General features: G+C 39.6%; 1 protein-coding gene across 3 annotated transcripts in view; it reads right to left on the minus strand.

Moving 5' to 3' along the window:
• HOOK1 (hook microtubule tethering protein 1) overlaps positions 1 to 14,492 on the minus strand; it is a 90,759-nt gene extending 76,267 nt beyond the window's left edge. Inside the window, exons 1-4 of one of the 3 annotated variants that reach the window (XM_073896652.1) lie at positions 14,474 to 14,492; positions 13,941 to 14,084; positions 6,849 to 6,934; positions 272 to 344 (exon numbers count right to left, since the gene is read on the minus strand). In XM_073896652.1, the coding sequence (XP_073752753.1) occupies positions 272 to 344; positions 6,849 to 6,934; positions 13,941 to 14,003 (222 nt within the window). In that variant the 5' untranslated portion in view covers positions 14,004 to 14,084; positions 14,474 to 14,492. Of the gene's footprint in view, positions 1 to 271; positions 345 to 6,848; positions 6,935 to 13,940; positions 14,212 to 14,336; positions 14,412 to 14,473 lie in introns of those variants that run through there. The other 2 variants (XM_073896651.1, XR_012379453.1) reach the window with 2 other exon arrangements.
• Positions 14,493 to 14,983: the final 491 nt, after the last annotated feature.

Consider the following 14,983-nt stretch of genomic DNA (forward strand, 5'->3'; position numbering starts at 1 on the left):
ATATGAAACTCTAAAAATCTATAGTGACAGAAAGCAGATCCATGGGGCCAAGCAAGGAGTGGGGATTAACTGGGAAGAGGCATGTAAGTGCATGTTTTGGGTTAATGGAAATGTTCCATATCTAATTATGATGGTAGTTACATAAGAACATACATAACAAACTGTACACAATAAAATGCACCCTTAATTCTAAAAAATGATTTAATTGAGTTTAGTGTTAATTTTAAAATCACTGTTTGGATTAAGTGCTTCTACTACTTATTCTGTATACCTTTATTCTCCAGTTGTCACCAATATCCTCTTTAATTCGGCTTAACCAAGATTCATTGAACCAAGCTACATCACTGAAACAAAAATACAAATGAAAAACATTAAGATGTTTTTGTTACACAGAAAGCATCAAATTAAATCAATATATTATATCAATATTTTATATCCTAAAGCCTGCCCTTAATAAGAGTAGTAAATATTATTTAAATGAATCCACTGAATTTTTAGTAATTCCTAAGGATTTCTTTTGTAATTTCTCATAATAAATTACTTAATTCATTAACATCTTCAATTTAATAAACATTTACTAAGTATCTCATACTAGATACTCTGGTAGCAGGAAGATGTAAAAGTCCCAATCCTAAAGGAGGAAAAAAAAAAAAAGAAGAAAACTAACATTTTAATGTGTCTACTCTGTATCAAGCACTGTGCTTGCTGTTTTTCCATAGTGCAACATTTCGATATCATAGTAATTGGCAAAGGATTGATTATGATTATCCTCCATCTTACTCTTCAGGGAACTGAGGATGAGAGAAGATAAGTGATTTTCCCAAAGTGACACTAGTACATGGCAAAGCCCAAAATAAATCTATTTGATTGTAATTGAGTAGAATGAGTGTAACGAGAAGTCTACAAGGACAAACTTAGTTTTAAACTTGTAAAGTTAAGTCATATTAATATGGAAGGCCAAGACAAAGAATTGCTATATCTATTTTTTAGGTTTCAAAGAATAACATTTGACTATAGTGAACTGTGTTAATAGATCGTACATATTCTAAACAAATATTTGGATGCTTGCTCTGAGTAAGGAATTGAGCAAGATTAATATGAAGATGAATAATCTACTACATGACTCTTAGGGAAATAACTATTAAAGTGGGAAAGAAAAGAGCATAAAAACATACTCAAAGGAGAATGTGAGAAATGCTGTAATCGTTAAACAAACACTACAAACTAACAGAATAATAGTACTAGCGGAGGTCTTCAAAGTCTCATCTAAATTTTTACTTTACACATAAGCCAACAAAAGTGAGGGAAGAGGGGCGCCTGGGTGGCTCAGTCGGTGAAGCGTCTGCCTTAGGCTCAGGTCAGGATCCCAGGGTCCTGGGATCGAGCCCCACTTTGGGCTCCTTGCTCAGTGGGGAGTCTGCTTCTCCCTCTCACTCTGCCTACTTGTGCTCTCTCCTCCTCTCTCTCTGCCAAATAAATAAAATCTTTAAAAAAAAAAAAGTGAGGGCAGAAATCAAAGGGATTCTTTTCCAAGGCCTGAAGTTAAAAATGTAAAGCTGAAACTAGAACACAGTGCTTAGCTTTTCAGAAATCATTCTGCCTCAGATGCTCTAATATAGAAGATACCACTTCTGACTGGGGTAACCAAAAATGACTTAGCCATTTCTAATTCATCTATGTGGAATCTGTAGCCATTTTCTTCTGAGTGAATTAATGTTAATTTTATTCAACCTTTCCCAGATGCTAAGGCTACAATTACCAAAATAATTTGGCTAGATGTATAAATGGTATATTTCTAACCAAGTATTTACCTAAAAAGTCTGATCCATTTAGTAACGAGTCAAAACTGTATCAAAGCAAATTCACTTTCTTTTGACATCAGATTAAGTAAAATAGGTAAACCAGTTGTGATGGTTACTTTTATGTATCACCTTGGCTAGGTTATTTGTTGCTCAAACATGCTTGGATGTGGCTATGAGAGTATTTTTTAGATGAGATTATCATTCACATCAGTGGACTTTAAATAAAACACATTACCCTTGATAACGTGGGTGGACTTCATCCAATCAGCTGAAGAAATAGAATAACCTCCCTCAAGAAAGAGTGAACTCTGCCAACAGATTGTCTGTGGACTCTAGTTACAACATCAGCTCTTCTCTAAATCTCTGGCCTGCAGGCCTGACCTGTGAATTTTGAACTTGCCGGCCTCCACAATCACGTGAGCCAATTCCTAAAAACAAACCTCTCTCCCCACGGTGTATGTGTACACATCCTACTGTATATGCCCACGTCTTATTGATTCTATTCCTCTGGAGAACAACTGACTACTAAACCAGTCTTCTAACTGACCCTAAAGATATCTTGATATATGATTCTTTAATTACCTCTAGAAAATGGATCTCAACATAACCTCTTCTAGCTTTGCTCCTTTTATCTTGTGTTCCTCCTTGTCTTTCTTTCTACTCCAAATCAACTCCAGCCCTGTGTCTTAGTCTGCTCAAACTTCTATAACAAAAGACCACAAACTGGGTGGCTTACACAACCGAAATTTATATCCCACAGTTCTGGAAGCTGGAAGTTCAAGATCAAGATGCTGGCAAAGTAGGTTTCACTCTCAGGTCTCTCCTCTAAGCTTGTAGGTGGCTGCCATCTCACTGTGTGATCACATGACCTCTTCTCGGTATGCTCGAGTGAGCTCTCTAATGTCTCTAAGGATCATAATCCTATCAGATCAGGGCCCCACTCTTATGACCTTATTTAACCTTAATTATTTTTCAGAGGCCCCATCTCCAATATAGCTACACTGGGGGTTAGGGCTTCAACATATACATTTGGAATGGATATAAACATTCAGTCTATAATACCCTGAGAAATCCTTTCTAACTTCTTCATAAAAATATATCTCCTGCTTTCTTTTCTTATAAACAATTCATCCTTCTTAAACAATTGTAATGGCAGCCAATCTTTCCCAATATTAAACTTGATATGCAACCTCCTAACTCTCTGGACATATCCTTCTTTTATTTTTTTGCACTGTCACATCTACATGTCTTAACTAGACTCTTGGCTCTAACAATTAACTCCTTTTCTCATATTTCCCAGAACTTCAGTGAAACTCAAGGGACACCAAATTAGGGGACGTAAGACTGAGAAAGGAAAATATGGATAAACTATTTTCTAAAAAGAGGTAAGTAAGAATCAGTATAAAATTATTTTTTAACTCCACCCATGGTGTTTGTCTTCAACAGTTTTACCAACTAAATACAGGCAGTAATTAACACCTACAGGTTACTATACACAACATAGTTGTTTTGCTTCAACAGACACCCTGACACTCTTCTTCTTGAATAATCAAAAGGCTTACCTGCTTAACACATCAGATTGTGATCTGTACTTTGAGCATGTGCATCTGGCCTTTTATGTATTAAGACCCCAAAGTAAAAATCTATCAGGAGAGGTTCAAGATACTAGATTTCAATGATTACAGTTGACTGCAAGCACTGGTGTTAGAGTCAGGCCAAAGCTATGCAAATCCGGGCTTTCAAGTAATTAACTCATTATTTGACTTTAACCTCTGCTTCATGTATAGATTGAGGAATATCTACCTCACAGAACAGTAAGAACTAAATGAAATAACATATGTGTAGGGTATATAACAATGTTTTATGGTTTAGTAAATATTCAGATGTTGGCTATAATGATTTATCATTCAAATGCTCGAATATCTGCTGAATGAATGAACAAATAAGTACATGGTACTTGAGGTCTCTGGGTTTCTATATTCTTGGTCTCACTCTTTTTCCTCTAGCAAAAATGTCTAGTGAAAGGCAAAAGAAACAAGCAGAGAAGTTACCTGTTGTTTAAAATGGCCAAATTAAGCCCTTCTTTTAGGGGAAGTCACATGCTATTATATTTACAGTTGTAGTGGGTTGAACTGTGTCTCCAAAAAGATATGTTCATCTCCTAACCCTTGATACCTGTGAATGTGACCTTATTTGGGAATAGGGTCACTGCAGATGTAATCAAATTAAGATGAGGTCAAACTAAATTAGGGTAGGCCCTAATCCAATATGACTGGTGTCCTTCTAAGAAGAGGAGAGGACATACAGACAGAGAGGGAAGACAGCCACATGGAGAAGAGACAGAGATTGGAGCTTTGCTGGGGCGGGGGCACCAGAAGCTGGAAGAAGGAATGATCCTCTCCTATAGGCTTTGGAGAGAAGATGGCCCAGCCAATACCTTGATTTAGGACTTCTAGCCTCCAGAATTATGACAACAAATTTTTGTTGTTTTAAGCCATCCACTCTGTGGTACTTTGTTATGGAAACCCTAGGAAACCAATGCAGTTGTAGTTATAATTTTTCCCCATTTTTTAAATATCTACATATATTTTAAAAATACATATATATATAGTATGTATTCAGACCAGAGATAATAATTAGGAACTTGCAGAACCCTAACAATAAGTCCGTGACTCCCCATGTCTAAGTTATACGCTTTGGGCACTGATTTTCTTTTTTTTGAAGATTGATTTATTTATTTTTTAGAGAGAGTAAGTGAGCACAGGGCTGTGAGGAGGGGAGTAGGGGCAGAAAGAGAGGGAGAGAGAATCTTAAACAGACCCCATGCGGAGCCTAATGTGGGGCTGGATCTCACAACCCTGAGATCAGGACCCGAACTGAAACCAAGAGTCAGACACTTAACCAAGTGCACCACCCACGTGCCCTGGGCATTGATTTTTACGATCTTATTCTTTACATATTTGCCCCAGGTAAATAATAAAAGACTTATTCATTTAATTTTACTGCTTCCTTAGAAAACAAAATTTCCCTTTTCATCTTCAGTAACAACTCTGATGTGATTTGATATGAGTCACAAGAGCAATCAATGCAGTACATAATAGACTGTAACATATACAAAGTGCTTTGAAGTGTTCAAAGAATTATGGTAAAATGTGCTCTTTTAGCAGGAATATGATATACTGATCCAACTAGGAAAAAAATGTATGCTTCTAAGTTTCACTGACAAATCCAGACCTCTGGAAAGCTACAAAACAAGAAAGGGATTCAAAAAGAAAAATTAATTTTAAATAATCCTTAGATGATAAGGAGGCTTAGATAGCTAAGTACATGCAAAAACAGGCAAAGCAAAAAAGAGGTTTCGATCCAATTTTAGTCAGTCTTATGTTTTATGAAGAAAGAGAGCTTTCTGATTGGTTAGCTATTATATTATTCTTGCAGAAAAGTATTAGAAGACAGTAAGAGACAAAAAAGAAAACAAAAAAGAAGAGGAAAATCAGAGAGACAGAGGATCAGCAGTGACAGCAGAATCCAACAGATTATGGAAAATGAGTTGGTGATAAAGGGTAGAGTTGAGCTAAATTTGAATTGGCCCTACTCTAAACATCAGGTACAGTGCTAAAGTACAGGGAGTTAATTTTGTATCCTTGTATCACATCATGGTAAAAACAGGTCTCATCCATTGTATTATAGTATAAAAGCTACCAGAGCTACCACAACACATATAAATAAGAGCCTTGGATGGCACTGTTGAATTAATGAACGCATACCAGCCTTACAATCCATACCAACTACAATGTAGCTGCATCCACACCAATACCCACAACATATGGCAATGAGAAAAGGCAAGGCATACATTCTAACGACAAAAAACAATGAGGACTTTTCCCAAATCAATATCGAGAATGCTTGCTTCTGACCAATGAAATCACTTTGAAACTAAACAGGGTATAAATAAAAAAATGTTTAAGAACCATTTTAAGAAAACAGGAGAGGGAAGGCGTATTTTAGAAGACTACCAAAAAAAATGTTAACATGTTAAGTTTGTCTCTTAACGTGTTAATCTTGAGTTAACCATAAAATCTGTCTATTCAAATTACATCATGTTGAAGATGACAAGTAACCAGAATTTTGACATTTTAAGTTGTCTGAGGGTGAGAAGGAATTTTGGCAAATCCATCTACGGGGTTTTCAATATCAATCACAACAAACCTTGACAAAATGATGGCAATAGTTAAATAAACAATCTCTGGCTATAAAATAAGTGGCAGAGGTAGGATTCTGGTCTCATTGAAGAATTATTATCATAAAAGTAAGCAAATACAAAATCAATATGACTATCAACTAATAAATTGGCTCCATTTGTTCCTACTAAGGGTAGAGCTCATATTGTAGATGTTATAATCATAATCCTTACACAATGTTTGGCAAAAATTGGGAAATAATGGATTTAGGAGCTTTTGATACTATATAATTATACCTAATGGGTCTAACCCAAACAGAATTATTAGTTAAGATTTCCCAATATTTGTGACTTCAAATTTCTTTTATACTTCATTTCATTATTAGTGGAGTTATAGAAGTTCTACGTGTAATTCAAATGTAGATTTTAAAATTAAATATTTTTCCAAATCCAATATTTATATTTCAGTTATCTCTAAAGTAATAATCTCCATGCATTGATACCTTCCAATGACAGTAATATAACTGGGGGAAAAAACGTTATAAACAATTATACCGTACATTTAAACTGTTTCTTTTCCAGTTACTCTAACTTGTGAATGTGACCAGAACAAGCTTAAAATTAAAATCTCTTAAATAGGTAAGAATCCTGTTTGCTCATTTAGTTAAGATCTATCTCTGTGAATAAGCGAGGAATAATCAAGTGGTAAACTTTTTTGTTCCCCAGATGCAATAGTGCCTTGGTACCATATGGCTGTCAGGACGTCACAGGATACAGTTTCAGTGACTTTTAGAATATGAGTCTAAGCTTTCTTCCTTGGTAATGGGTTTACAATTCTTTCAAAATCGGGCTAGACCACTACTTACATTTGATGAAGAACTTGTGCCATGGCAACTCCGCTAGTCAGCTGTGCGACATCCTGACAAGGTGCATCAGTATTGAATGTCTGCAGCTAAAATGACATAGAGCAGATGACTTTACTGCCTCTTTATACTTACAGGGTAGTGTTACCAACCTTCCCAAACACACACACACACACACACGAACGAACATCACCAAGCTAAAACTTGTCCTGTTTTGTTTAAATTCAGACCGTGCCAAACCAACAAAACTATATTAATAAGTTTCTATGGCTATGTAATATTTTTATAAAAGTAAACACTTAATACATAAAATCATGAATAATCATACCTAAAATAGTTAAATACACTGATGTAATGTATGAAGTACTTCAGAATTTCTGAAAGCCGCATGTAATGCTCTTAAGATAGACAGCATTGTGTTCATTTTTAGAATAACATCAGAAAAAGCTTTAGGAAAACCTACTATTTCAAATTAAAACTTCATTCACATCATGTGGTAGGACAACAAAGGCTAGAAATGTCAAGTCTAAAGCTACTTAATTGACCAGTGAGCTCTGAAATAAGGCAGGGTCTTAGCCTGCCATCTAACAATTAGTCTCAGGGCATGAATGGTCCAGGGCCCACCCATCACATCAAGTTGTTTCTATCTACTTTGGCTTTAGATATTACTCTTTTCAAATCTGTATTTGTTAAACATTCATGTACCTATTAAAAAGAGAAGTGGGGTTGCCTGGGTGGCACAGTCGGTTAGGTGTGCGACTCTTGTTTTGGTTCAGGTCGTGATCTCTGGGCTGTGAGACCAAGCCCTGTATCGGGCTCCGCGCTCAGTGCAGCATCTGCTTAACTCTCTCTCCCTCTCCTTCTGCCCCCCCAATAAATAAATAAATCTTAAAAAGAGAGAGAGAGAGAAGTGGAACTGTGGCATCTTTTTCTAATAAGCAAATACAAGACAGAAGAATTTTTGAAAAGCAAATTACAACAGAGCTACAATGGTTCATATACTTCCTAGAAATCTCATCTGAATCCATAATGATCTTAAATTAAATACACTATGATTCTCTTTTCCTATACATAATCATCCCCTTTACTATTCAATTATTATTCTTTAGTTTACCACTTAACTATCTTAATCTGATACAATTCTCTCCCCATGATTCACTTTTAGTGATTGTTCATTTTGAGATTCTACAAATCTATCTCCATTATCCTAATACAACATAGAAGGATGACACAGACAAATAAATCTAGACATAGTTACTTTCAAAGTATACACACAAAGATACTTTACTGAGCTCCTTACTCTATGTGGGCACTGTACTATACGATGGGGTTACAAAGGAAAATCACCAGTTTTGTACCCTCAAGCAGTCTGAGTCAAGAGTTAAGGAGAGGAGAAAAAGACATAAATTATTTCTAGAAAATGCCATTCCCAGTCTTATGACTACATTATGCACAAACTGTTCTGAAATAGATGGGAGTTAACTAATTTAATTAGGGCTTGTATTTAGGAAAGACTTCTTCGAGATGATTCCTGAACAGAAGGTCTTGAGTAAAGAAAGGGCCAAGAAAAGGAAGCTTCAGGAAATAGAAACATTATAAGAGCACAAATACATGAAAAGAAATGGTATTTTTACGCAGCATACAGTTCAGTATTACTGGATTTCCAGTGCAAAGAGGAAAGAGAAGTGGTGACAACCAAGGGGGGTGGGGTAAGAAAACAGACATGGGTCAGGACTCTGGAGGGCCATGACAAGCCTGGACTTAGCCTTGATGGTATCATCCTTATAATAGGAAACAGTAGAACCGTTTCTACCTCAAAAGATGGTTGTGAGAATTAAATGAATCAGGAAACATAGCAAATTTAGATCAGCACCTGGCACATGATACAAGCTCAACAGCTGTTAGCAATTAACTATGATTCAGGGTTTCTCAAAGTTTGGGGTGGAAGAACAATAAGTATCAGAATCTCTAGACATATTAAACCAGAAAATCCCTAAGAAATTGTTATGCACATCAGTTTTTTAGAACCATCGTTTTGGGTGATGAATCACTGAAGAGTAGTAGTAAGGAAGAGAGTGACACCTTTAGCATATTTTGAATAGCAGCAATAGTGACAGAGAAAGGAACAGAGTAATTTTACACCTGAGTCGGTTAGAAGGTTCCTGCAATGGTCTTGTTGATAAAATGGATGGCTTAGAGCTAATTAAGGTAATGCTAACTAAGAAGACAAAAGGAATTGATGGAATTTAAAATATAAAATAATAAGGATTTTGCAATTAAGTGGATGTACAGGGAAGAAAAACCCCAGGGCATCTTTAAAAAGAAGACAATCATGGGGTGCCTGGGTGGCTCAGTCGTTAAGCGTCTGCTTTCGGTTCAGGTCATGATCCCAGGGTCCTGGGATCGAGCCCTGCCTCGGACTCCCTGCTAGGCGGGAAGCCTGCTTCTCCCTCTCCCACTCCCCCTGCTTGTGTTCCCTCTCTCGCTGAGTCTCTCTCTGTCAAATAAATATTTAAAATCTTTAAAAAATAAAAAATAAATAAAAAGAAGACAATCATATACTTTCAGGTAAAATGTGGCTCTCACTTTTCAACCCTTCCTACTGACACTTTGCTTCATTAACTTTTTACAAAATGGATGTGGTTAGTTATCTAAAAAGGATGATTTCAGAAGCACAGAATACCAAGGAAAATAGTACAGAAATACGTAAAAGTAGTAATAGTTGCCTTGTTGCCCACCACGTCCAGATTAAGATTATTTTTTCCTTTCTACAGACATGGAAATTGGAGTCTCCTGAAAGTTCTTTAACTAGTTGCAAAATAAATTAGATAACATAGAATATAAATTCATTTGGCCAAATAGAAAGGCTTTATAACCAAGAAGAGTGAATAAATTAAAAAAGCTTGGTATGGGTAAGGAGGCCAAAACAGAGGGATGAAGGAAAAGTGTCTCCTCTCATAGTATTCTTCAGAGAGGTGAAGAAGCTAAAGTCTTTTAGTGAGTGGCCCAAAAGGGACAGACAGGGCTTCTATCAGTAACCACAGTGTTCTGGCAAATAACCATCTTAGTTTCTTCTTTATCTTTAAATAAAGCAAATAATCAGAACTGTGGAAATGTTGTTCCTGAATTGCTTCAATGTAAATGTCACCAAAATCAGGAAAAAAACAAGGATTTTCACTACTGACAACCAATGAAAACTCAACTTTGGGTCAGCTCTATTCTCATACTCTCTTCCTCCAAATGCTCATTTCAGAAAGAAGATTATTGTTTTGAGTTTCATGGTTTTCATAAAAATGATTCAGCCTTTAATATTTTTTGTTAATTTGGGCATATATTTGGCATGAGTTTTTCCTTCACCTGCCTTTCAAAGTCAAAAAACACAAGAACTAAGAAAGCCATTAAAATAAATATGGTTCAACTCTCATTTTATTGGTGAAATCAAAGTCCAAAAATTTTAAATTTCCAAATGTCACAGAACTGAGAGGCAGAATTAAAGTTATCTTCATATGAATACTTAAAACTCTTAAATACTCCCTCTACCTTGTAAATGGTGCCCAAATTTATCCTCCAGCCCTGAGTTTTTTTTGCTGAGTAGCAGTATAACATTTCTAAGAATTATTTTAAGATGAGTTCCATATTATAAAATATAACTTAATAACTGCCAAAAAAGGCATCTCTTTACTAGCCAGCTTTTCTTTATGACTTCTCAAATTCTGTTAGTGTTGCTTCTACTGTCCCAGAACAGTCTAGTGCTGAAAGAACATAGTCTACTACCAAATGGTTCTCACCTCCATGATTTAACGCCATCATAACTTTTTAATCTTACATCTCCTACTACTTCCCCTCAACATGTAACATTACTCAATACGGTAGGAAGCACATTAAGAGATGAGAGATATCATGACAAGATGTGTATTCCACTACTTCTTTTCGATCTACTGCCAAAGGAGACCACTTACATTACCACCAGGGGTTCTTCCCTGTGTTTAGAAATTCATTTCCCTTGATTTCTACTTGTTGAAATCCATCAATCCTCTATAATAGTTAGAAGTTCATCCCTGGTATCTACAAGAACCTACTAAAGGGTGAAATACTGATCTCTGAGGTCAGGACTAAGACAAGGATATTGACTATCACCACTCTGATTCAATGTTGTACTGGAGATTCCAGCCAGTTTCTTGTTCCTGGGGACAGAGCAGAAAACTGGTCATACAAGGGCTCTGACCCCAAGGAGCAAATAGGATGACTTCAGAAAGTGTTACATGTTATAGACACAAAGGAAGTGGGTAACAGGTTACAAAGGATAGGAGTGGGAGCGGGGAGCAGGTAGGTCATTCACTGTTACTGATTCTGAAAGATGACAACAGATCCAAGAACTGAACGGTGAAAAGAAGCCAGCTACTAGAAGAACTAGAAAGAGACTATTCTAGGCAGAGAAGAGAAAAGTTAAGAAAGACCTGATGTATTAAAAACAGCTTAACTTCCTCAAGAAATAGAAAGTCAGTGCAGCATAGTAGGCGTGGGGAGTGTGGCATCAGGAGAGTTTGGGGAAACTTGGGGAAGTGTAGTGACATCAACAATGCAGTGGCTGGCAAAGGCAAAAAAAGTGATACCAACGTTCACTGGGAATCATCTGGAGAGGTAAAGAGAAGCCAACAGACAGGTACCCTAGAAACCAAGGCAGAAAATCATTTCACAAAGGAAACATCAAGAAAGATAAAGATAATATATAATAGTTTGCCAAATCCAGGAGGTGAAGGCCTTAGAGAAAAGAAACTCAAGTGCAGTGGGTTGAGGAGGGAATGAAAGTTCAAGAAGTATAAAGGATGAGTATTAAAAAACTCAAATAATTTGCATAGGGAAGGGGAAATACTGTGTGGTTCTAATAGGGAGTGATGTCTCTTCATTCTTTCTCTTTAAGATAGGGAAGATTTGAATAAGTTTTGAATAATATGTTGAGAGGAAGGAGCCAAAGTAGAGGAGAAGTTGTAAATACAGAAAGAGGATAAATGATAGAGCAAAGTTTTAGAAGAGGTAGAACGGATGGGATCTAGAGCTAGAGCCAAAGATAAGGAGGAGGTCATTCTCCTGAGGGGAGAAAAGTTGGGGGCTCAAACAGGGACTGATAAAAGTTTGCAAAGAGAAACATGAGGGGAACTGTGTGGTTGTTCTTAGTCTTTATATGGCTGGGCATTTACCTGTTATGGGAACAGGTAGACTTGGCTGTAGCAGCATTTGTAAAGGCAACAATCTGCACAATAATTCCACTTTCTCTGCAGTGTTTCAGCAGCCTTAGAACTAGAGAGGCAAATAACCTATTACTCTCTGTCATCTATACCATTTTTGCAGTTTTTAAGGAATATTGCCTCTCATTGTAAAAATGCACAGCTGTGTCTACCACTCCAGCAAAAAAATGGAAAGTTCTTTGATTATTCTCAGTATCTGTCTTTCTCAGTGCCTTGAACAAAGTAGGAACTCAATAAAGACTGGTTCAAAGAATGGATATAGTCACATAACAGTTTAAAATACTGCAATACAATTCAAGAAAATCCTATACTTCACCACCACCTCATATAAGTCAATGACATCATAAAGACTAAGTTTACTACTTAAGTCAGATGTTTGGAGCAATAAAGTAACAGATTAGGATACACCCTTTAATTAGCCACTTGTTTTAACAAAACACATCATTAAAAGTAATGTTGCCTTATTTCATGACAGTCTTAAAATACAGCATCTAAATCCCAATACTTATTTTAAATGAAAATACAGACGAACAGTTAGCTAATTGCTTTTAACTCAGAAACCCTATATACTTGGATTCCACTTACAACACAAGCTATTTACCTCTACGCTGTAAATGCTGCTTTAAATTATGGTTATTTCCAGTAGACTTCATACGTGGCCAGAAACCTTCTCTGATTTCTCTCATTCTTTTGAATTACTCAAATTAGGAGATTGCTAGGGAATCTCACCAACCAATTATCACCTCCTGATCCAGTCTGTATACATTCCATTATGCACACACCCCTCTACACACAACTAAACAACTAGCTTGGGGATGGGCACCTTGTGGATAGACGATTTAGCATCAAACTTGCCCAATAAGGGTTAGAAACTACACCTGAATGCCAGCTCTCTGATGGCTGAGCATCTCCAAAAGGTGAGACATCATTTTACTGAGGAGACTACTGGGGACAGATTCTGCCTGTCCAAACCTAACACAAATTAATTAGAAATACTTAACACGCACAGGGGCACCTGGGTGGCTCAGTGGGTTAAGCGTCAGGTCTTCATCTCAGGTTCCTGAGTTCAGGCCCTGCTGGGCGCAGAGCCTACTTCAAAAACAAAAACAAAAACCTAAACACGCACAAAGTGCAAACGAAAATGCCAAGTCTTTTTCTTTAAAGAATATGCTGTCCACTGGAGGGCGAAGGGGGGGCAGCAAGAAAAGGGGAACACAAGCTCCCCACCCCCCAACATGTCTTTTTCTGCACACAGGAAATACGTGGAAATATCCCTTCTAAATGACTTCTACAAAATCAGGTGTCCTGGGATCCTGGAGGAGCTTTCATGATCCAGGACCCAAAACCACGTCTTGGCCACCTGTGTCCAAGCAGAGCAAAGTGGTTTGGGTGGGAGAGGAGTTTCGGAGGGGGCCTTCGCTCCCAAGTGGCACAAAGATCCGTATAAGAAGGCTGTTCAGCAGACAGAAGGCGAGACAGTCGGTGGCCCAGAGGGAGAAAATAGGGCAGCAAGGAGTAAAGGGGATGGACACTTGGCTCCAGCCACAGCTGTCAGAAGCACGATCAGAGGGGAGTAAGAGGAGTCTCCTCCGTCCCTACCTCCAGAGCTCCCTTTACCCTTCCCTCCTCTCCAGACACAAACATACAAACACTCAAACACACACACACACCTGCCTCGCAACCCGCAGGTGGCACTCTCGCGGTCAAGGGCGACAGGAGACGCGGAGGGCAAGGCACCCAGTCCGCGGCGCAGGTGGCCCGGCTTACTCCTCAGGCTCACCTGCGGAGAACCGGGGGCCCCGGGCACCTCGCCTCCGCCCCTCGGCCCCCCTCGCCCTCTCGTACTCACCCAGATGATAAGGCTGTCGCACAGCGGCAGCTCGGACTGCGGAAGCGGCTGCGTCTCTTCCATGACCGGGGCCGCCGTCGACTACGCCGCTGACACCGACACCTCCCTCCTCCCCGCGCTCCGCCAGGAGCCGGCGTCGACGACCTGCTCGGCGGCCGGGAAAGCTCGGTAGCCAGGCCCAGCCTGCGCGGCTCACGCGCGAAGCCTCGCGCTGCCGACGTCGCCGGCGTAACCCCCTCCTCGCCACCGCCCCCGTCCCCGCTCCGCCCCCCTCCGCTGTTCGCCCCCTCCTGGGTCTGGCCCGACTGCGCGGCTCAGCACCTGAGCCCCGCCCCCTCCCGCCCCTCCCCGTCCCCTCCCTCTCCTCCCCCCCACCTCCCGCCCACTCCCGCACACCTCTCCCCGCCGCACTGAGTGACCAGAGCGCGCACCAGTCACAAAGGAAAGTAGGTGCCCGAGAGGGGCGTGCGGGGCGGCAGGGGGCGGGAAGAGCGGGGATAGGTTGCGCAGGAGGGATTGCTGATTGGACGCACCCTCTTGGCTCCGACCAATCAATGTGAGACAAGACAGCCTCCGGGAGGGAGCGCGAGAGGGTGGGAAGGGGTTTGTGACCTGGCAGGTGCGGTGAGGACGGGGGCGGGGAGCGCGCGTGCGCGGCGGGGCGTCGTAGAGGCTGAACTTCGCGCAGCCCCAAGGGCAGAAGAGGCAGCGGGGCTCCAAGCGTAAGTAGGGCGGGCTCATACATCTTCGCGCCTTCTTTCTCGAGGTAGGGCAGCTCCTGGCTACACCTGTGGAGACCCACGCTCTGCTGCCATCATGTCTTCAGAAATAGATCCTACCCAACAATAAAAAACACTCGCGATAGGGAGAGCTGATTTTCTCCTGGGCGCTCAATGGCAAAGGACATTTTAATTTGCAGGCATGGCAAAGAAATGTGTTCGCTGAGGGGGGAAAAATACCATAAAGCTGCTTAAATTAAATAAGCTCTCACAAGATCACAAGCCACGGGGCTTTTATTTGAAATGGGGCAAAAGGGAAGACCA

This window comes from Callorhinus ursinus, unplaced genomic scaffold (genome assembly GCF_003265705.2).
Source record: "Callorhinus ursinus isolate GAN/ISIS: 27379988/994484 unplaced genomic scaffold, GSC_fseal_2.0 scaffold9, whole genome shotgun sequence".
NCBI lineage: Eukaryota > Metazoa > Chordata > Mammalia > Carnivora > Otariidae > Callorhinus > Callorhinus ursinus.